The sequence below is a fragment of the Heptranchias perlo genome, chromosome 17 (assembly GCF_035084215.1).
Source record: "Heptranchias perlo isolate sHepPer1 chromosome 17, sHepPer1.hap1, whole genome shotgun sequence".
NCBI lineage: Eukaryota > Metazoa > Chordata > Chondrichthyes > Hexanchiformes > Hexanchidae > Heptranchias > Heptranchias perlo.
The window spans coordinates 51,240,542-51,263,801 of NC_090341.1; the positions used below are offsets into that span (position 1 = coordinate 51,240,542).

General features: G+C 43.8%; 1 protein-coding gene across 2 annotated transcripts in view; it reads right to left on the reverse strand.

Moving 5' to 3' along the window:
• The window catches only part of bap1 (BRCA1 associated deubiquitinase 1), a 55,230-nt gene that overhangs the window by 16,660 nt on the left and 15,310 nt on the right, over positions 1 to 23,260 (reverse strand). For both annotated transcript variants that reach the window (XM_067998984.1, XM_067998985.1), the window contains exons 7-11: positions 14,607 to 14,749; positions 9,689 to 9,767; positions 8,801 to 8,924; positions 7,391 to 7,538; positions 6,072 to 6,256 (exon numbers count right to left, since the gene is read on the reverse strand). In XM_067998984.1, the coding sequence (XP_067855085.1) occupies positions 6,072 to 6,256; positions 7,391 to 7,538; positions 8,801 to 8,924; positions 9,689 to 9,767; positions 14,607 to 14,749 (679 nt within the window). The remainder of the gene's footprint in view (positions 1 to 6,071; positions 6,257 to 7,390; positions 7,539 to 8,800; positions 8,925 to 9,688; positions 9,768 to 14,606; positions 14,750 to 23,260) is intronic.

A 23,260-nucleotide genomic window follows, 5' to 3' on the forward strand; every position in this document is an offset into this window, starting at 1 on the left:
AATCCTAATCGATTCTTGCTCCCCTCTACCGGTGACACTGAGACCAATTGCAGCACCTCAAACTGCTGTCCTGTTTGAAACCAGCCAACTTAGCCCAGACGTGGGAAGCAGCTCGGGACCTACTGGACTGCATGGCTCAGTTTCACCCTGGGTGGTGTGGTTACCCACTGAATCCATTAAGGGAGATGCCACCTTCAAAGTTACTACAGCAAATGATACCACTCAAAAGTAAAGGTTCTTCAGGTCTGTCTGAACATTTCAAGAACACAGATTGCACTAATAGGACTGTGGAGACCAAATGATGCTTCAATAACTGAATGAGTAGTGGGACAAATTCAATCGCTCTTTTAAAGCCGGCACAGGTATGGTGGGCTGAATGGCCTTCTTCTGTGCTGTATGATTCTATGATTCTCCTGATTACATGTGCTCACAAAATCATGTGAGGAAGAAAGGAGGTTAGCGGCTTGCTTAGATTAGTATGGGACACATAGAATCATAGAAATTTACGGCACAGAAGGAGGCCATTTGGACCATCGAGTCTGTGCCAGCGGAAAAAGAGCTACCCAGCCTAATCCCACTTTCCAGCACTTGGTCCATCGTCCTGTAGGTTACGGTACTTCAAGTGCATATCCAAGTAAATGCTGCGATGGGAGTTTCTGCCTCTACCACTCTTTCAGGCAGTGAGTTCCTGAACCCCATCACCCTCTGGGTGAAAAAAATTCTCCTCAGCTCCCCTCTAATCCTTCTACCAATTATTTTAAATCGGTGTCCCCTGGTTATTGACCCCTCTGATAAAGGAAATAGGTCCATCCTATCCACTCTATCTAGGCCCCTCGTAATTTTATACACCTCAATTAAATCTCCCCTCAGCCTCCTTTGTTCCAAAGAAAACAACCCTCCAATCTTTCGTCATAGCTAAAATTCTCCAGTTCTGGCAACATCCTTGTAAATCTCCTCTATACCCTCTCAAGTGCTTTCACATCTTTCCTGTAATGTGGTGACCAGAACTGTACGCAGTACTCAAGCTGTGGCCTAACCAATGTTTTATACAGTTCTAGCATAACCTCCCTGCTCTTATATTCTGTGCCTCAGCTAATAAAAGAAAGTATCCCGTATGCCTTCTTAACCATCTTATCTGCCTGTCCTGCTACCTTCAGGGATCTGTGGACATGCACTCCAAGGTCCCTCTGTTCCTCTACACCTCTCAGTATCCTCCCATTTATTTTGTACTCCCTTGCCTTGTTTGCCCTCCCCAAATGCATTACCTCACACTTCTCCGGATTGGATTCCATTTGACACTTTTCTGCCCACCTGACCAGTCCATTGATATCTTCCTGCAGTCTACAGCTTACCTCCTCACTATCAACCACACGGCCAATTTTTGTATCATCTGCAAACTTCTTAATTATGCCCCCTACATTTAAGTCCATGTCATTTATATATACCACAAAAAGCAAGGGACCTAGTATTGAGCCCTGTGAAACTCTACTGGAAACAGCCTTCCAGTCACAAAAATACCAGTCGACCATTACCCTTTGCTTCCTGCCAGTGAGCCAATTTTGAATCCAAATTGCCACTTTCCCTTGGATCCCATGGCCTTTTACTTTTCTGACCAGTCTGCCACGTGGGACCTTGTCAAAAGCCTTGCTAAAATCCATGTAGACTACATCAAACATGCTACCCTCATTAACCCTCCTTGTTACCTCCTCAAAAAATTCGATCAAGTTAGTCAGACATGACCTTCCCTTAACAAATCCACGCTGACTGTCCTTGATTAACCCGTACCTTTCTAAATGATGATTGATACTGTCCCTCAGAATTGTTTCCAATAATTTGCCCACCACCGAGATTAGGCTGACCGGCCTGTAATTACTCGGTCTATCCTTTTCTCTCTTTTTAAACAATGGTACATTAGCAGTCCTCCAATCTTGCGGCACCACGCCTGTAGCCAGAGAGGATTGGAAAATGATGGTCAGAGCCTCTGTTGTTTCGCCCTTGCTTCTCTTAACAGCCTGGGGTCCATTTCATCTGGGCCTGGTGATTTATCTACTTTCAAAGATGCTAATCCCCTTAATATTTCCTCCCTCACTATATTTATCCCATCCAATATTTCACACTCCTAATCTACAATGCTTGCATCATCCTCCCCTTTTGTGAAGACAGACACATAGTATTCATTAAGAACCATACCTACATCTTCTGCCACCACATATAGGTTACCTTTTTGGTCTCAAATAGGCCCTACTCTTTCCTTAGTTATTCTCTTGCTCTTTATGTATTTATAAAACATCTTTGGGTTTTCCTTGATTTTACTTGCCAGTATTCTTTCATGCCCTCTCTGCTTTTCTAATTTCCTTTTTAATTTCACCCCTGCACTTTCTATACTCCTCTAGGCTTTCTGCAGTATTGAGCTCCTGGTATCTGACATAAACTTCCCTTTTTTGCCTTATCTTACCCTGTATGCTCCTTGACATCCAGGGGGCTCTTGATTTGGCAGTCCCACCCTTTTTCTTTGTGGGAACATATTTGCTCTGAACCCTCACTATCTCCCCCTTGAATGCTTCCCACTGCTTTACCTACAAGTAGCTGTTTCTAGTCCACTTTTGCTAAATTACTTCTCAGCATAGTAAAATTTGCCTTTTCCCAATTTAGAACTTTTATTACAGTAAATATGATCCCTTAATTTCCATGAAGGACATTATGGAAAATATGTCCTTTTCCATAACTTTGCTAAATCTAACTAAATCACTACCACCAAAATGCTCTCCCCACAGATACTCCTTCCACCTGTCCAGCTTCAATCCATAAAACTAAGTCCCCCAAGATCTGTCCCATCACTTGCTGGGCTTGCTATGTACTGGCTAAAAAATATCTCCTGAATGCATTTTAAGAATTCTGCGCCCTCTCTACCTTTTACACTGATTCAGGTAATATTAGGGTGGTTGAAATCCCCGACCATTACTGCCCTATTGTTCTTGCACTTCTCAGAAATTTGCCTACATATATGCTCTTCTATCTATCTCCCTCTGACAGTTTGGGGGTCTATAGTACACTCCCAGCAATGTGACTGCCCCTTTTTTGTCCTTTAGCTCAACCCATATGGCCTCATTTGATGATCCTTCTAACATATCATCCTTCCTCACAGCTGTAATTGTTTCTTTAACCAATATTGTCAACCCCCCTCCTTTTTTATCCCCCTCTCTATCTTGTCTGAAAACCCTGTAACCAGAAATGTTGAGCTGCCATTCCTGCCCTTCTTTAAGCCATGTGTCAGTCATAGCTATGATATCATACTTCCACTTGTCTATCTGTGCCCTCAACTCATCTGCCTTATTCACTATACTCCTTGCATTGAAGTATGTATCATTGACCACTGCCATACCTCTTTGTCGTCTATTTTCTAACATTTGTTTCCTCTGCCTTCCAAACTCACTCACTAATTTTCTGCCTTCCATTTCCAGCTCTGCTACTCTCCTTTCTGAATCTATGCTCAGGTTCCCACGCCTCTGCCAAGCTAGTTTAAACCTTCCCCAAGAGCACTCGCAAACCTCCCCAGGATATTGGTCCCCGCCCTGTTGAGGTGCAACCTTTCTGGCTTGTACAGGTCCCACCTCCCCCAGAACCGCTTCCAATGCCCCAGGAATCTAAAGCCCTCCCTCCTGCACCATCTCTCCAGCCACGCATTCATCTTCACTATCCTCCTATTTCTATACTCACTAGTGCATGGCACTGGGAGTAATCAGGAGATTACTACCTTTGAGGTCCTGCTTATTATTCTCTTTCCTAGTTCCTTAAAATCTGCCTGCAGGACCTCATCACTTTTTCTACCAATATGGACCATCCTTGACCCTGGCACCAGGGAGGCAACATACCATCCTGGCAGGACACCCTGCTGTTAAAAATATGGCAATGCAATAGGGAATTCAGGAGAAACATCTTTACCCAAAGAGTGGTAAGAATGTGGAACTCGCTACCATAAGGTGTAGTTGAGGCAAATAGCATAGATGCATTTAAGGGGAAGCTAGATAAGCACGCAATGCAGAAAGGAATAGATGGGCATGCTGATAGGCTTAGATGAAGTAGGGAGTGAGGAGGTTCGTGTGAAGCATAAATGCTGGGAAAGACCAGTTGGGCCGAATGGCCTGTTTCTGTGCTGTTTACTCGATGAAACATTCACCAAAACATCTCAAACGTCCCAATAGAGAATTCAGGAGAAACTTCTTTACTCAGAAAGTGGAGTAGTTGAGGCGAATAGCATAGATATACATTTAAGGGGAAGCTAGATATGTACATGAGAGAGAAAGGAATAGAAGTTTATGCTGATAGGGTTAGATGAAGTTGGGTGGGAGGAGACTCGTGTGGAGCACAAACACCGGCATAGACCAGTTGAGCCAAATTGCCTATTTCTGTGCTATAAATTCTATGAAAATGACTATAATGGTGATACGGACACCCTGCTGATCACACTTGAGGTAATAGTCCTGAATATGGGTGAACATGGTCTCAAAGACAAGTTGGCTTCATGCAATACAGAGATTGTTGTGCACAGATTGGGTTAAGTGATGGATTTAATAATGGTTCTCTTTTTGAACACTGAAAAAGCTCGCAGCAGGGTAGAGTGGGAAAACCTATGGCAGTTTGGGTTGGCCTTGTCTTCTCAAGTCAAGTGGCAATAGCCTGAAATTTTCATTAACATAATCTTATTAACAACTGAGAGATTCATTATCTCCAGGGAAAAGAAAGGTGGAAAGAAAAAACTTGCATTTATATAGTGTCTTTCACAATCTCAGGATGTCCTAAAGCGCTTTACTGCCAATTAATTTCTTTTGAAGTGTAGTCACTGTTGTAATGTAGGAAACACGGCAGCCAATTTGCGCACAGCAAAGACCCACAAACAGCAATTAAATAAATGACCAGATCATGTTTTAGGTGTTGGTTGAGGGATAAAAATTGGCCAGGACACCAGGGAGAACTCGTCTGCTCTTCTTCGAATAGTGCCGCGGGATCTTTTACGTCCTCCCAAGAGGGCAGATGGGGCCTCGGTTTAATGACTCATCCGAAAGACGGCACCTCCGACAGTGCAGCACTCCCTTAGTACTGCACTGGAGTGCCAGCCTGGATTGTGTGCTCAAGCCTCTGGAGTGGGGCTTGAACCCACAACCTGCTGACTCAGAGGCGAGAGTGCTACCAGCTGAGCCACAGTTTGAGTCAGAAGAGCAGTGTCTGCATTGCTGGATCATTCTGCATCACCCCCAAGTGCCAGGGAGTGCTCTGATAATCAGCAAGTGTAAACACACATGACAGCTGGTGGGAAAATAACATTTTAGTTCAAAAGGCAGGGAAGTGTAAACTTACAGAAAAAAGGGGGAAGTGTGCGATTAAACTAACCGAAGGGAGTACCAAGTGTAAGCTCACGGTCCTGACAAGGTGGGAAGAATTTTTGGAAATTAAGATTACATTTTTTTTGGCTTCACCTAGTGACTTGGTCAAGGAGAGAAAAACCGTGCCTCAGCCTGGACAGGTGATTGCAAGATCTGTAACTATTCAGCTATCGTGGCATTCATCAAAGAGTCTGCGTCAAAATTTGGGTGCTAGCCAGTGAGAACGCTGTCCTTTCACTATGTGACCTGGCTTGAATCCAGAGCACACTGGTGAGATGAATGTGATATGAGCTTAGGCTGTATCAACCTACTTCTGAATGAGCATGACCCTATAGCACAAAGCTGATCGTCTTAGTTACAAAAGATATTGGGTGTAGAACCCTCAAATGTTGCACTGATGTGGTAGAAATGGCCTGCTGAGCTTGGGGTTATGGTACACTGCTTGGGCACTGTAGATGTATCTTTACTCTGCATCTGACCCATGCTGTAACACTCATGGGAGCATTCAATCCTGACAGTGGGTGAAAACAGTTCCCAAGCACAGATATCTCTCAGGTTGAACAACACAAAATTCACTTCTTAGGACATTTTTGCAAGTCTTTAAATGAAGCAATTCACTTACAAGCTCTGGTTTGCTCAGTATTGTTAGCTCAAACTGTTCATTGACAGGAGAGGAAGGGAAGCGACTACCTGCATTGGTGGCTTGGCATAGTTGTGGTTATCAAGGAAAGCTGGCAAGCGTTGGGCGATGGGGCTTGGGGCAGACGTAGGTCCATTCGTACTGGGCTCTACAAGTTTGGTTGGAAGTTTTGGTTTGCTTGATGGGCTGGATGTATAAACTGGCTGAGTTTGTGGCACAAAGTCTTCACTGGATCCTGAAACAAAGAGAAGCTGGTTATGTATTAGTGCTATGCAAACCTCCCTGTGCCCATATGGGAAATTTTTTGATATGCCGATTATTTCAAGAATTACAGTACATAAGACGGGCTGCCAATGAGGTGTCAGTAGATATCGGCTTGGAGAACCCTGTCGCCGGCACCACGCCCAAGGACCGCGGGCGCCGGCACCACGCCCAAGGACCGCGGGCGCCGGCACCACGCCCAAGGACCGCGGGCGCCGGCACGGTGTGCAAGGAGTCCAATGATTAACAATGAACCATTTAGATATTCTACTCTTTCACAGTCAACTGTTGGCCTAAAGCCTGTCAAACACCGCTTAACTATTCCACGGAAGGAGGAGGAGAACCCTGTGGCCCGCCCAAGGACTGTGGGCGCCGGCACCCCGCACAGTCCTTGCGCGGGCCACGGGGTTCTCCAAGCCGATGTCTACTCGTGCAAAACTCAAAAGAAGGAAACTTGTGAGCTATTTAAAGGAGAAACTCAATGCTTGGATCTCGGCCAGGGTCAATGGAGGTGTCAAATGGCTGGACGGTGGAGTTAAGAATAAGATTAGAGACGGTAGAGCGGGCAAATAAAATAATCTATATTGGTGTTATTGGTTGAGGGAGGAATGTTGGCCCGGACACTAGGAAGAATCAATGCTATTCTCTGAATAGTGCCACGGGAACTTTCTCATCCACCTGAACAGGCAAAAAGGGACTTCGGTTTAACGTCTCATTCAAAAGGTGGCACTTCCAACAATACCATACTCCCTCAGTACTGCACTGGAGTGTCAATGTAGATTCTGTGCTCAGGTCTATGGGATGGGGCTTTAACCCAAGAGCCTTTTGACACTGCTAAAAAACTGAGTCAGGCCGAGATGCAAGGACGATACAAATGTTTCAGATCCGAGCAGAAAGGGCAGCAAGGTGGGGAGAGAAACTGATGGCAACACCACGGGCATACGCGCAAATAGTGCCATATGCTTTACATGTCTCACAGGGCAAATGTTAATCACCATGACCAACCCAGAAAATCCGAAATGGTCCATTAGAAAAGTGCAGGGGATGAGTTAGTGACTAAGTGAATATAACGTCATTGGCATGCCCTGTATAGTGATTTAACGCTTACCGCTTTGCAGGGTATCCTGTACAGGGTGTACCTTGTTGCCCTCCGGTTCAGGAGCAGGCTTGTTCAAAGCTTGCTTTGCCTCCTCCATGGCTTGAGCTTCCTGGGGTTTCTGCGTCTGGATCAACTCCGGCTGGGTGACACGAATCAGCTAAAACAAGAAATTAGTAACTCTTTGAACCGGACCTTCTGAGATAGAATACATCCTTTAGTGTACGAAACGAACAGCCTGTGGAGTAGGTAGAAGGGCCACTTGACGCTACTTATGAGTTCAATTGAAAATGAATCTGGAATATATGAAGGAATGAAAGTCTAGAAATAGTTCATATTCATGCAGTAAGGAGGTATCCTTTAAAGCAGGGGTATTCATTACACCATCCTAGGGCCAACTGCAGCACACGCAAGCCTCCTCTGCAGCCCTTAGCCTAGTCTGGATGAGGACTACTGAACAAGTATTCTTGTTGGGAGCCCTGTAGCTTGAGTGAGGAAACTAAGTTAATGATGGTATTTGGAGGATTAAAGTAGCATGAGAATTACAAGAGCAGTGCCCAGTAACAGTGTTATTGGGTGAGGCGATTTATATCTTCCTGGCACAAAGTTGTGTAAATCAGGAAGAATTTTAAAAATGCAATTCAATTTCCTGAGTCTTATGATGGTATACCATTACATTGAATTTACAATTCAGAAACAGGCCATTTGGCCCAACAGGTCCATGCCGGTGTTTATGTTCTACACAAGCCTCCTCCCTCATGTGTTTATCTAGCTTCCCCTTAAATACCATGTTTCTAAAGACGTAACAATCCAATAATAATGAGCTTGCTCAGTGTCTTATCATGTCTTCCTTATCAGGATATTCCAAAGCACTTTACAGCCAATTAATTTTGAAGTAGTCATTGTTGTTATGAGAGCAAACGCAGCAGCCAATTTGTGCACGGCAAGGTCCCACAAACAGCAAATGAAGGAATAACGCTGGTTGAAAGAGGAATGCTGGCCAGGACACCGGGAGAAGTCCCGGCTCTTTTATGTCCACCTGAGCAGGCAGATGGTTCCTCAGTTTAACATCTCAACTGAAATGCAGCACTTCCTCCACATGGTGATGAAGTAGTATATACTGCCCAGTGTGGTACTGAGAGCACTAAAGACCATATGTTACTAGGTCTACAGTGGAGAGTGAATGGCAAATTCCCACTGTACTAAAGGAGAAGCAGGAATTTTTCCCAGCATATCTGTACTTCTCATTGCGCCCAGAATCCAAAGAAGGAAAGGCACTTGGTGAGAGTTTGTTGAAAGGCTGAAATGACATATTTTCAGATTTACTGAGGGACTAGGTTGGTGTTCCTGGGCGGATGACTGCAGTACCTAAAATCACACTTCCATTTCAGCGTTCTTGATCTGATTCTCTCAGACAAATACCTGCTGTAGGGCCTCCAGCACGGTCTGCCGGTTCATTTTCAGAAGGCTCAATTTCGTTTCGTACTTCATCCTACGATCTGGCACCACTGCCATCAGGTTGAAACGGATATCGTGGTATGGTTCTCTGGGACAAAAAATTACATTGATTGGCAACGCAAAAAAAAAGACAAAACAGTGCACTCCACTTAACGGCATGCACATAAAACTTTTGAACTCAAAACTCTCACGTGGCCACAAAGCTGTGACTGCTGCCTGGCAAATGCCACTGTCAGCTGAAGAGTAGCAGCTGCCGTCAATAACATGTTAAAAAATTAACAGCTCAGTTGGGTAGCTGCCCAGTGTGGTACTGAGAGCACTAAAGACCAGGAAGATTAGAGGTTTGCATCCTTGGTCTGTGTTGAGTTAGTTGATTGATTTCAGATGGAATGGTGGCAAGGGCACCATAACTGGCCTTAACACACTGAGCTAGGAAAGGGGGCAACGACAAAACAAAAATCAGCCAGGATTCCCGCTCCTAATCTTCATCAGTAAAAAGGGTACGGTAGTGTAGTGGTTATGTTACTGGACTAATAATCATGAGTTCAAATCCCATGGTGGCATTTTCAGAATTTGAATATAGTTTAAAAAAAAGCTGATATCAGTAAGTGACCACGAAGCTGTGGGATTGTTGTAATAACCCAATTGGTTCATTAATGTCCTTTAGGGAAGGAAACCTGTAGTCTAGAATATTTCTTTAATACAGACTCACCTGGTGAGTTACAAGTTGTATGGATTACAGTAACCAACCTCATTAACCAGATGCCAACAATAAAGAAGTGACAACAAATGAGTTAGGGGGATTTTTAAAATTTCCTGAATAAAAGTATGTATGTTAGTATAGATCATTACCCAGCTGTAGCCAGTCCTATTCGCTCCATTATAACTCTTCGTGCTTTGTCAGTCCACTCTTCATCCTCACCCCAAGGCCCTGGAAACAGAAGAGAGTTTCATCCTTCAGTACAACACCAGCAGACTACATCAGAAACTACATAAAAGCCACATCACAGAGGCTGAAACACTACAGATTCAAATCTTGTTACAACAAAATACACCTTTTGCTTAAAGAAACCTTGGGGAAGAGCAATGGTTCATGGTGCAGGATGAGATAACTCGAGATGTAGTGATTAGGTGACGCTAAGCTTGGGTTTTAAAAATTTGCAGATTGTAGGAGGAAGGGGAACTGCAGGAGATAAGGAGTTCCTAAGTTTTGAGATCCTGGGAAAGAATGAGTTGAAGTCGACGATGATGCAATGAGCCTTGTTATCAACACAGTAAGGATAAAGGAAGGGGCATCCCTGTTTGGGGAAATGTACTTGGAGCTTAGGAGGAATAAAAAAGGAATGCAGAAAGTATTGATGAAATAAAGAGAAAAGGAGGGTGTGAGGAAGAGAGGTTAAATGTTACAGGTGAAAAAGGATCTTCTAGCACGAGGCGTAAAATTTAATTTGCCAAATGCCAAAACAAAAATTAAAACTAGTGTGACTGAAAGAGGCAGCTAGCAGACTTCCTGCTACAAGATGCTACCAGGATATTTGCTAAAGTTAACGCAGGGATTCCGACACTGCTGAAAATTCATGACAATTTGGAAAAGCCCTCATTAAATGTTACTGGAGGTGACAGACTGAATTTCAGTGGCACTTCATCTCAGCTTCCAGTTATCGAACGCCAACATGCGGCAGAAAGCAGGCATCATAACAGTTCAAGCCAGTGTATGGGAAAATATAACTGTCCATGTCACCCCACCTTAAATATACACGGTATTATATTTTTAAAATGAGCTGCCTTACCAATGGATTATATATTTACACCTATAATAAACTTTGAATGAATATTGTGCACACACAACTTTCAGTTCCACCATAGCCCCTCACTACTCATTTTTAAAAGAGGGGTGATTATGCTGAATGAGGTACACCTTCCCCTCCATTAGTCCTCCGATAGGAGTTTATACAATTACAGGGCTCTGAGCATTCATTTAAGTGTACTGGGATGATGGATATTAAGGGCATTCTCTGGCAGCGTGTGCTCCATGGCACCGAAAGTTTGCAGGTGACATTAAGTTAGGAGGAACAGTAAGTTGTGTAGATGTGAGCAGGATGTTACAAAGGGACATGGACAGATTAAGTGAGTGGGTAAAACACTGGCAGATGGAGTTCAATGGGAAGTGTGAGGTCATCCACTTTGGATACAAGAAAGAATATTTTTTAATGGTGAGAAGCCAGAAACTGTGGAGGAGCAAAAAGATTTGGGCGACCAGGTACACAAATCACTAAAAGCTATTGCATGGGTGCAAAAAGTAATGAAAAAGGCTAATGAAATGTTGGCCTTTATCTCAAGGGGGTTGGAATATAAAGGGGAGGAAGTTATACTTCAGTTGTATAGAGCCTTGGTCAGTCCCCATCTGGAGTATTGCGCCCAGTTTTGGGCACCATGCCTCAGGAAGGATATATTGATTGGAAGGGAATCAGCGCAGATTTAACAGTATGATACCAGGGCTTAAAGGGTTAAATTATGAGAGCCGGTTGCATAAACCTAGGTTGTAATACCTCGAATTTAGAAGGTTGTGGGGTGATCTAATTGAGGTGTTTAAAATGATAAAGGGATTTGATAGGGTAGATACAGGGGAACTATCCTCTCGGATGTGGGAAATCCAGAACAAGGGGGCATAATCTTAAAATTACAGCTAGGCCAAATAGGAGTGAAATCAGGAAATGCGTTTTCCACACAAAGGGTAGTGAAAATCTAGAACTCGCTTTCCCAAAAGGCTGTGTCTGCAGGGTCAATGACATTTTTAAGACTGAGATTGATAGATTTTTGATGGGTAAGGGTATTAAGGGATATGGATCAAAGGCTGGAAAATAGAGTTGAGGTACAGATCAGCCTTGATCTAACTGAATGGCGGAACAGGCATGACGGTGGATAGGCAATGGCTAACATTTAAGGAATGAATGCATGAATTGCAAGTTATACATTCCTTTCTGCTGCAAAAACACAAAAGGAAAAGCGGCCCATGGTTAACAAAAGAAATTAAGGATAGCATTAGATCTAAAGAGGAGTCATATAAAGTTACCAGAAAAAGTAGCAAGCCTGAGGATTGGGAGCAGTTTAGAATTCAGCAAAAAATGACCAAGAGATTGATTAAGAGGGGAAAAAATAGAGTATGAGAGTAAACTTGCAAGGAACATAAAAGCAGACTGTAAAAGCTTCTACAAGCAAGTAAAAAGAAAAAGATTAGTGAAGACAAATGTAGGTCCCTTACAGTCAGAAATGGGAGAATTTATAATGGGGAACAAGGAAATGGCAGAGCAATTAAACAAATACTTCAGTTCTATCTTCACGGAAGAGGACACAAATAACTTCCCAGAAATGGTAGGGAACCAAGGGTCTAGTGAGAAGGAGGAATTAAAGGAAATTAGTGTAAGAAAAAAAAGTGCTGGAGAAATTAATGGGACTGAAAGCCGATAAATCCCCAGGGCCTGATAATCTGCATCCCAGAGTACTAAAAGAGGTAGCCATGGAAATAGTGGATGCATTGGTTGTCATCTTCCAAAATTCTATAGATTATGGAACAGTTCCTGCATATTGGAGGGTGGCAAATGTAACCCCACTATTTAAAAAAAGGAGGGAAGAGAGAAAACAGGGAACTACAGACCATTTAGCTTAACATCAGTAGTAGGAAAAATGCTAGGGTTTATAATAAAGGGTGTGATAACAAGACACTTATCAATGGGATTAGACAAAGTCAACATGGATTTATGAAAGGGAAATCATGTTTGACAAACCTACTGAAGTTTTTTGAGGATGTAACTGGTAGAATAGATAAGGGAGAACCATTGGATGCGGTGTACTTGGATTTTTAGAAGGCCTTTGATAAAGTCCCACATGAGAGGTTAGTGTGCAAAATTAAAGCACATGGGATTGAGGGTAATATACTGGCATGGACTGAAAATTAGTTAACAGACAGGAAACAGAGAGTAGGAATAAATGGGTCTTTTTCAGGATGGCAAGCAGTGACTAGTGAGGTACTGCAGGGATCAGTGCTTGGGCCCCAGCTATTCACAATATATGTCAATGATTTGGATGAGGGAACCAAATGTAATATTTCCAAGTTTGCTGATGACACAAAACTCGGTGGGATTGCGAGTTGTGAGGAGGATGCAAAGAGGCTTCAAGGGGATATAGACAAGCTAAGTGAGTGGGCAAATATATGGCAGATGCAGTATAACATGGATAAATGTGAAGTTATCCACTTTGGAAGGAAAAACAGAAAGGCAGAGTATTATTTAAATGGTGATATTGGGAAATGTTGATGTACAAAGGGACCTGGGTGTCCTTGTACACCAGTCACTGAAAGCAAACATGCAGGTGCAGCAAGCAGTTAGGAAGGCAAATGGTATGCTGACCTTCATTGCAAGAGGATTTGAGTATAGGAGCAAGGATGTCTTACTGCAGTTATACAGGGCCTTGGTGAAACCACACCTGGAGTATTGTGTGCAGTTCTGGTCTCCTTACCTAAGGAAGGATATACTTGCCATAGAGGGAGTGCAGCGAAGGTTCACCAGACTGATTCCTGGGATGGCAGGACTGTCATATGAGGAGAGATTGGGTCGGTTCGGCCTGTCTTCACTCGAGTTTAGAAGAATGAGAGGGGATCTCATTGAAACATATAAAATTCTGACAGGGCTAGACAGACTGGATGCAGGGAGGATGTTTCCCCTGGCTGGGGGTTCTAGAACGAGGGGGTCACAGTCTCAGGATACGGGGTAAGACATTTAGGACTGAGATGAGGAGAAATTTCTTCACTCAGAGGGTGGTGAACCTGTGGAATTCTCTACCACAGAAGGCTGTGGAGGCCAAGTCACTGAATATATTTAAGAAGGAGCTAGATAGATTTCTAGACACAAAAGGCATCAAGGGGAATGGGGAAAGAGCGGGAAAGAGCAGGCTCGAAGGGCCGAATAGCCTACTCCTGCTCCTATTTTCTACGTTAACAAACTTGAGGGGCAAAATGGCCTACTCCTGTTCCTATACTGCTGGTTTGCATGCAGACTTCATTCAGGATGTTTTCCTTGGTCTCTGCTCCCACAAGTATGTGTCATATTTTTTCCTCCTCAATGTTCTCTTCGCCTCTCATAAAAGTGATGCCTCTTGCTCCACTGGCTGCTTTCCGGTTGCTCATCTAAATGCTATTCTTCATGTGAGCCTAGACAGCGAGTGTTGATGGACTATTCAACCATGGGGTTGAGGCTCAGTTCTATAGCGAGTGGTACACTCACCAACTAATCTACTGTGGGGAACTGGTGTAGCAAACACTCAGTGGAGATGGCATGAGGTGGTTAATAATAGGCCCTACTACTGTTAGTGTGGACAGGAATTCCAGGATGCCTCTGACCTCTAGCAATTACAGTGAATATCAAGTACTCACACAGAACAGCACTAGTGTTAAAGGAGAGGAAAGTCCACAATCCAGTCATAGGACATGGAGGAAAAAAAATACCTGGAAGCAGGAGGTATTAAACGATGGAAGAGGATAAATGTAACTTAACCCATAACGTGTGACGCAACTTGAAAGGGGGAATGCAACCTAATCCTGTGGGATGTCCAATTAAACTATCAGGACCACAAATCCAACATACTTTGAATATAAGAAAGGCCTGCCACCAACTGAAGAAGCTGCAGATTGTGTGCCTGATGTAAATGTAAACTGAAGTGCTTTGGTGAGTAGCCTGTCTTTTGTTGATGTGCAACACCATGCAGTGGTTCATACCGTGATCAATGGGATAGGCTTTCAAACCATCCAGTTCAAAAAGGCGACCTTTAATGGGAACGTAACTGACAAAATGAAAGGCCTCCATGGTCCGCACAGCACTGATGCCATTCTGTTTCTCCGGAAGGTGCCGTGGCTCTGGCCTAGAGAGAAAGAAAAAGGAGATAATAAGCGCAGCTAAGGAGCGTCACATCATTCTCAAAGTACTTATTCAGCAGGGAACACTGTTAAACTATTCGACTCAAGGGAAGGAGAAATATAAGCAACAGTGGCGCTGCACACATGCAGAACTTCATGGAGTGGTGGGGACTCGGGCAGGATTCCATCCCCTCCCCTGTTAAATTCCCAAATCCAAATTGGATTTGCGCTTGGAGACATTGTGCTAAGGCCAAGCAATTACCTACACATTAGAGGCAATAATGGAAGGAAGGAGAGTGAGAGAGAGATGTTCACTCACCACTCTCATGCACTGACTCGCAACCAAAAGAGACCAACATTGGGTACTGAGAGCATGATAGCTACCTACCCTTGGCCACAGTTGGTGCACCACATGGACGAATAAGGGCATAGAGGGGAAAATCAAAGGGTTTCATATCCTACAAAAATATTTGAGAGAGAATTAGAGATGGAACATGCATTTTGTTACCTCTACAACCAAAGATAGAAGGGGCGGGGAGGGAGGTTGAAGGTGGTGCTTAGTAACACAAAGGAGGAATTCTTAAAATGTGTACAGGTGATCTTTCTTAATTAGTATGTTTCCAGCTAAACAAGGAAGGAAGAAGTGCTCGATCTAGTTCTAGGGAATGAAGTGGGGCAAGTGGAGTGTGTTTCAGTGGGAGAACATCTGGGTAATAGCGATCGTAATATAATTAGGTTTAAAGTAGTTACGGAAAGGGACAAAGAAAAATCAAAGGTGAAAATACTCAACTGGAAGGGAGCCAATTTCAGTGATTTGAGAAGGTATTTAGCACAGGTGGACTGGAAACAAAGATTGGCCAAGGAAACAGTAAATGAGCAAAGGCAGGCCTTCAAGGCTGAGATAGTTCGGGTACAAACCAAGCATATTCCCATAAGGAAGAAAGATAGGGCATCCAAAGCTAGAGTTCCCTGGATGACAAACGAAATAGAGGTTAAAATAAAACAGAAAAATGAGGTTTATGACAAATGTCAGGTACAGAATACAGTAGAAAACCAGATATAACACAGAGAGTGCAGGGAGAAATTGAAAAAGGATATAAGAAGGGCAAAGAGAGAATATGAGAAAAGATTGGCAGGTAACATAAAAAGGTACCCAAAAATCTTTTATAAACATATATAAAAAGTAAACAGATAGTTAAAAGAATGGTGGGTCGATTAGGGACAAAGAAGGAAATCTTCTTGTGGAGGCAGAGGGCATGACTGAGGTACTGAATGAGTACTTCGCATCTGTCTTCACAAAATAAGATGAAGTTAATGTCACAGTAGAGGAGGAGGGAGTAGAGATATTGAATAGGATAAAAATAGATAGAAAGGAGGTACTAAAAAGGTTGGCATCACTCGAAGTTAACAAGTCACCTGGTCCAGATGGGATGCATCCTAGGTTACTGAGGGAAGTAAGGGTGGAAATAGCAGAAGCTCTGACCACAATCTTTCAATCCTCCTTGGATATGGGAATGCTGCCAGAGGACTGCAAATGTTACAGCCCTGTTCAAAAAAGGGGAGAGATAAACCTAGTAACTACAGGCCAATCAGTCTATCATCAGTGGTGGGAAATCAGTGACAAGGACAAAATTAATTCTCACCTGGAGAAGCAGGGGTTAACAAGGGACAGCCAGCATGGATTTGTTAAAGGCAAATCGTGTTTGACTAGCCTGATTGAGTTCTTTAATGAAGTAACAGCAAGGGTTGATGGAGTGCAGTAGATGTTGTATATATGGATTTTCAAAAGGCATTTGATAACAGACTTATTCGGAAAATAGAAGCACATGGGATTAAAGGGACAGCACTAACTGGGGTACGTAATTGGTTAAAGAATAGGAAGCAGAGAGTAGTGGTGAACGGATGTTTTTCAGACTGGAGAGAAGTATGCAGTGGGGTCCCCCAGAGGTCAGGATTAGGACCATTGCTTTTCTTGATATATATAAATGACCTGGACTGGGGTATAGGGAGTACAATTTCAAAGTTTGCCGATTTTACAAAACTTGGCAACATAGTAAATAGTTAGCAAGATAGTAGAAGACTTCAGGAAGACATAGACAGACTGGTGAAATGGGCACACATGGCAGATGCAATTTAATGTGGATAAGTGTGAAGTGATGCACTTTGGGAGGAACAACATAGAGGCAGTATAATCTAATCGGTACTATTTTGAGGGGGGTGGAGGAGCAGAGGGACCGGGGGGTGCATATTCACAAATCTTTGAAGGTGGCAGGGCAAGTTGATAAGATGGTTAAGAAAGCATATGTGATACTTGGCTTTGTAAAAAGAGGCAGAGTACAAAAACAAAGAAATCATGCTAAAACTTGACAAATCACTGGTTAGGCCTCAGCTGGAGTATTGTGTACAATTCTGGGCTCCACACTTTAGGAAGGATGTCAAGGTCGTGGAGAGGGTACAGAGGAGGTTTACCAGGATGATACCAGGAATGAGGTTCTTCAGTTATGTGGAGAGATTGGAGAAGCTGGGATTGTTCTCCTTACAGCAGAGAAGGTTAAGGGGAGATCTAATAGAGGCATTTGAAATAATGAGGGGTTTTGATAGAGCAAGTAGGGAGAAACTGTTTCCTCTGGCAAGTGGGTCAGTAACCAGAGGTCACAGATTTAAAATAATTGGCAAAAGAGCTAGAGGGGAAATGAGGAGAAATGTTTTCACACAAAGGGTTGTCAATGTCTGGAATGCACTGCCTGATAGGTTGGTGGAAGCAGATTCCATAGGAACTTTCAAAAGGCAATTGGATATGTACTTGAAGATGATTAATTTGCAGGGTTATGGGGAAAAAGCTGGGGTGTGGGACTAAGTTGGACAGCTCTTTCAAAGAGCTGGCACAGACACGATGGGCCGAATGGCTTCCTTCTGTGCTGTTAGATTCTATGATTGGGGTTTGGCTGTAAAGAGAGAGAGAGATGACTGTTTCAGTTGGTCGGGCCACATCTAGCAATGGATTACGCAACCAGTTGTGTGCCATGTACACTTGAGGCTGCGGCTTCTGGATTTGAGGACAAGAAAAGTAGGCTTTGTGCCTGGAGAACTGGTGGGTAGAGTGTGTCAAAAGCAAGCCAGCTGTTAAGTAGTTTGTCAGAGGCAGTGGTGGTGTGACAGGTGGAGGGCCAGGAAAGGGAGTTGGAGAGGGCAATGGGGAGGGATAAGTTGGGGGCAGTTTTTCTCTGAAATAAAAATTCTGGTACCAGAGAGAGGTGTGGGCCATGAGGGAAACAATGTAGACTATTCCAATGCTCTCCTGGCCGGCCTCCCATCTTCCACCATCCATAAACTTGTGCTCATCTAAAACTCTGCTGCTCGTATCCTAACTCGCACCAAGTCCTGTTCACACATCATTTCTGTGCTCGCTGACCTACAATGGCTCCCAGTCCACTAATGCCTCAAATTTAAAATTCTCATCCTCGTGTTTATATCCCTTCATGGCTTCAGCCGTCCCTACCTCTGTAACCTTCTCCAGCCCTACAACCCTCCGAGATCACTGCATTCCTCCAACTCTGGTCTCTTGTGCATCCTCCACTTTCTTCACCTCACCATCAGCAGCTGCGCCTTCAGCCATCTAGGCCCTAAGCTCTGGAATTCCCTCCCAACACCTCCCTCTCCCTCTCCCTCCCCCTCTCCCTCCCCCTCTCCCTCCCCCTCTCCCTCCCCCTCCTTTGTCACTCCTTAAAACCTAGCTCTTTGACCAAGCTTTTAGTCACCCGTCCAAATACTTCCTTCTTTGGCTCAGTGTCAGTTTTTGTCTGATAACACCCCTGTGAAGCGCTTTGAGACTTTTTACTACATTAAAGGCGCGATATAAATGCAAGTAGTTGTTGTAGTGATTAGAAACGGTTTTGTCAGTGACACAGACCTTAGCGATGACAAAACGTTGCATAACAGAGAGGATGAAGGTGTCGTTTCGGGTATGGCAGAGAGCTGATGTGCAGTTGGAGGACAGGAGGGTAGAAATGTCAAAGGAAAGAACGCAGGGAGAATTCAGGCATAGGCTGAAGTCACTGAGGGTGAAGAGTCACTTGGTATAGAGTACACACCTCTTAATTCAAAGGCACTTAATTCAGATCATTAGATAATTTTAACTTTTTTAAAAGCACTAAACACCCACTTTGTTGCGTAATTTATGCATTTAATGGTTGGATAATTCAGTTCTTTTTGGCACAGAAAACAACTTTGAATGAGTATGCCGTAAAGGCTGAATGAGGAAAATTGAGAGATTTCAGTGAGGAAGTTGCTACGGTGCTTCGGGGTGGTGAAAGACAATAAAGACTCTGAAGAGGGAACATGGGCAGTGGTAACGGCTGAGGTCAGCTAAAATCACTAGTTACTCCTTTGTAACCTCTACCTAATCTCCTTTCTCTTTGTTTTGGTCAGTCCTACAAAAGGAGGCTCCCCAGCTTGACTGTGCCAGTTCTGACAGAGTGTCCCAGTGACACTGATATGTTTTGGGATTTTTTTGACCATTTCTCCACAAAAAAGGGTTTGGGGAAAAAAGTTATATGTAAGGGTTGTGCTTTAAAGCAAAGTATATGCACACAATTTTGTTTTAAAAAGGCACTGAGACAAAATGCAAATGAACTAAGCTTTGAAGTTTTATCCCCAAAGATTGTAAACAATAAGCAACTCGTTAGTCTGTCTTGGTAATTAATAAACACCTCACACCTATTGTGTTAGGGGGTCCCTGGTCCTAGGTGTGCAGCAGGGATTTGTCTGGCGTATGCCTTCCCTTTGGGTTTAGATCACAGGCAGATAAACAACAGAGACATAGACAGTCAATCAGATTTTTAAACAGAAAGCTGCAATAGCAAACTTTCCCCAGGCTCAGAAGAGTAGGATGCAGAATGGTATAAGTTATTTTAAGTCAAACAAGACAACCCACTGCTGTAAGGAAATGTAGCGTGCTCATTATTTTGTATCACTAAGCAAAGATGGGTTGTACTGATTGAATTAATAATCAGAGCGTAACTGCTGCTCTGTATGTTGACTTGCTGTTTGAGAAATAAGAGAGCTTAACAATTTGTTTCTGGTCTCATCTTACAAAGTTTCTCAGTCTGCCTTCAAAAAGATTGAAGAAGAATATGCATTGACATGTACGAAAGACATTATATTCAGTTCATGTCAAGGAGTACACATTGTTACATCCCTTGGGTTATGGCATCTTAAGTAGATAATGAGCAATGTGGATCAACTCCGGCAAGTACAGGGCACGACATCTGCTTACGTGAGCGACTGACACAACTGGACCCGAGAAGGCATCTAAGGCAAGACCCTAACCTTGTAACAGAAACCTTAACCTGTCTTTTGCTTGCAGATGTTGACCTGTGTTTCCAGCAGAAGCGTTGGTTCTAGTCAAACTGGAATGTATCAACCAACACGTACAACAATACTTGCCATAGAATCACTGACTGCTTGGCATGGCATATAAGATCGTTTCCACCTGGCCCGAGAAGATTTGCTGCTCGAATCTATAGAATGCACCAGGAACTTTTCATAGCTTCCTCCCCTTCTGAAGGTGCTGACTTCTGCTGGGTACAACTATCATGCACCCATCCCCCCCCACCCAAACCTCCCAGTAATCAAGAGAGCGAAGCTAGCAGACATTTCTACCATGGGGGGGCATCATAATCAAACCTGTGCTGTCCTCAACCATTTCCGGTGCATGGTCATTATGGCCACTTGTAGTACCTTTGACCTGCTCCAGCTAAGATCAGGTAACTCAGCACAGACTGAAGATGAACTGGGACCATCTGCACTGTAGGGCCCAGTGCCATGCTGGGCGCTACCTTTACAATCAGGGCCATTACATACCTACGCTCTCGAACTTCTTTCCTAAACCCCACTGCCACGCAACCTCCCTCCGTGCTTTCAAAAGACTCCTGAAAACCCATCTTTTCGGCCACGTTTTCCTTTCCTGTTCCTTTCCTGATTTTTCCGTCACTCTGTAAAGTTCGAGACATTTTACTAAAAGCAAGGAGTGTGTTTAGAAATTGAGCCACTGGGAAGCTAACTGTTCATAGCTTCTCACAGATTTACAGAATTTGGACACTTGACCAAAGTGGCTGACTTTATTTCATTATCACGGCCTTTATTTTACAGTAAAAAGGTTATGATGTTCCTCAGATCGCTCTTTTTAAATAGAATTCTTGCATCGGTGCACATTCTTCATACTCCAGGCTTTGTTACAAATAGAATTATAGAATGGTTACAGCACAGGAGGCCATTTGGCCCATCGAGCCCGTGCTAGCTCTTTGTAAGAGCAATCCAGTTAGTCCCATTAGTCACTGTTTCCCCATAGCCCTGCAGATTTTTCAACTACTTATCCAATTCATTTTTGAAAGTGATGATTGAATCTGCTTGCTCTACCCTTTCAGGCTGCTCATTCCAGATCGTAACTACTGATAGAATCATACAATCGTAGAAAGTTACGGCACTGAAGGAGGTCATTCGGCTCATCGTGACTGTGCTGGCTGAAAAAGAGCTATCCAGCTTTTTCAGCACTTGGTCCGTAGCCCTGTAGGTTACAGTACTTCAAGTGCACATCCAAGTACTTTTTAAATGAGTTGAACATTTCTGCCTCTACCACCCTTTCAGGCAGTGAGTTCCAGACCCCTACCACCCTCTGGGTAAAAACATTTCTCCTCAGCTCCCCTCTAATCCTTCTACTAATTACTTTAAATCTATGCCCCCTAGTCACTGACCCCTCTGCCAAAGAAAATAGGTCCTTCCAATCCACACTATCTAGGCCCCTCATAATTTTATACACCTCAATTAAATCTCCCCTCAACCTCCTCCACTCCAATGAAAACAACCCCAGCCTATCCAACCTTTCCTCATAGCTAATATTCTCCAGTCCTGGCAATGTCCTCGTAAATCTCCTCTATACCCTCTCTAGTGCAATCACATCTTTCCTGTAATGTGGTGACCAGAACTGTACGCAGTACTCAAGCTGTGGCCTAACCAATGTTTTATACAGTTCTAGCATAACCTCCCTGCTCTTATATTCTATGCCTCAGCTAATAAAGGAAAGTATCCCATATGCCTTTTTAACCATCTTATCTACCTGTCCTGTTACCTTCAGGGATCTGTAGACATGCACTCCAAGGTCTCTCTGTTCCACTACACCTCTCAGTATCCTCCCATTTATCGTGTACTCCCTTGTCTTGTTTGGTCTCCTCAAATGCATTACCTCACACTTCTCCGGATTGAATTCCATATGACACTTTTCTGCCCACCTGACCAGTCCATTGATATCTTCCTGCAGTCTACAGCTTTCCTCCTCACTAACAACCACATGGTCAAATTTTGTATCATCTGCAAACTTTTTAATCATGCCCCTTATATTTAGGTCTAAATCATTAATATATAGCACAAAAGCAAGGGCTCTGGTACTGAACCCTGTGGAACCCCACTGGAAACAGCCTTCCAGTCACAAGAACACCCGTCAACCATTACCCTTTGCTTCCTGCTACTGTGCCAATTTTGGATCCAACTTGTCACTTTCCCTTGGATCCCACGGGCTTTTACTTTTCTGACCAGTCTGCCACATGAGACCTTATCAAAAGCCCTGCTAAAATCCATGCAGGCTGCATCAAATGCGCTACCCTCATCGATCCTCCTGGTTACCTCCTCAAGAAATTCAATCAAGTTAGTCAGACACGACCTTCCCTTTAACAAATCCATGCTGACTGTCCTTGATTAATCCGTACCTTTCTAAATGATGATTGAAACAGTCCCTCAGAATTGTTTCCAATTGCCCACCACCGAGTTAAGGCTGACTGGCCTGTAACTACTCAGTCTATTCTTTTCTGCCCTTTTAAAGGACGGTACAAGATTAGCAGTCCTCCAATCCTCCTCCAGTTATTCGCTGTGTAAAGAAGATTTTCCTCATGTCACGTTTGGTTCTTTTGCCAATCACCTCAAGTGTCCTCTAGTTCTCGACCCTTCCGCCAATGGGAACAGTTTCTCTCTGTTTCTGCACCCCCTTTAGAATTTTTTTAATATATATGTTCAGGGGATGTGGGCGTCGCTGACGAGGCTAGCATTTATTGCTCATCCCTAGTTGCCCTTGAGAAGGTGGTGGTGAGCCGCCTTCTTGAACTGCTGCAGTCCATGTGGTGAAGATTCTCCCACAGTGCTGTTAGGAAGGGAGTTCCAGGATTTAGACCCAGCGACGATGAAGGAACAGCGATATATTTCCAAGTCAGGATGATGCGTGACTTGGAGGGGAACGTGCAGGTGGTGTTGTTCCCATGCGCCTGCTGCCCTTGTCCTTCAGATGATAGAGGTCGCGGGTTTGGGAGGTGCTGTCGAAGAAGCCTTGGCGAGTTGCTGCATCCTGTGGATGGCACACACTGCAGCCACTGTGCGCCGGTGGTGAAGGGAGTGAATGTTTAGGGTGGTGGACGGGGTGCCAATCAAGCGGTCTGCTTTGTCCTGGATGGTATCGAGCTTCTTGAGTGTTG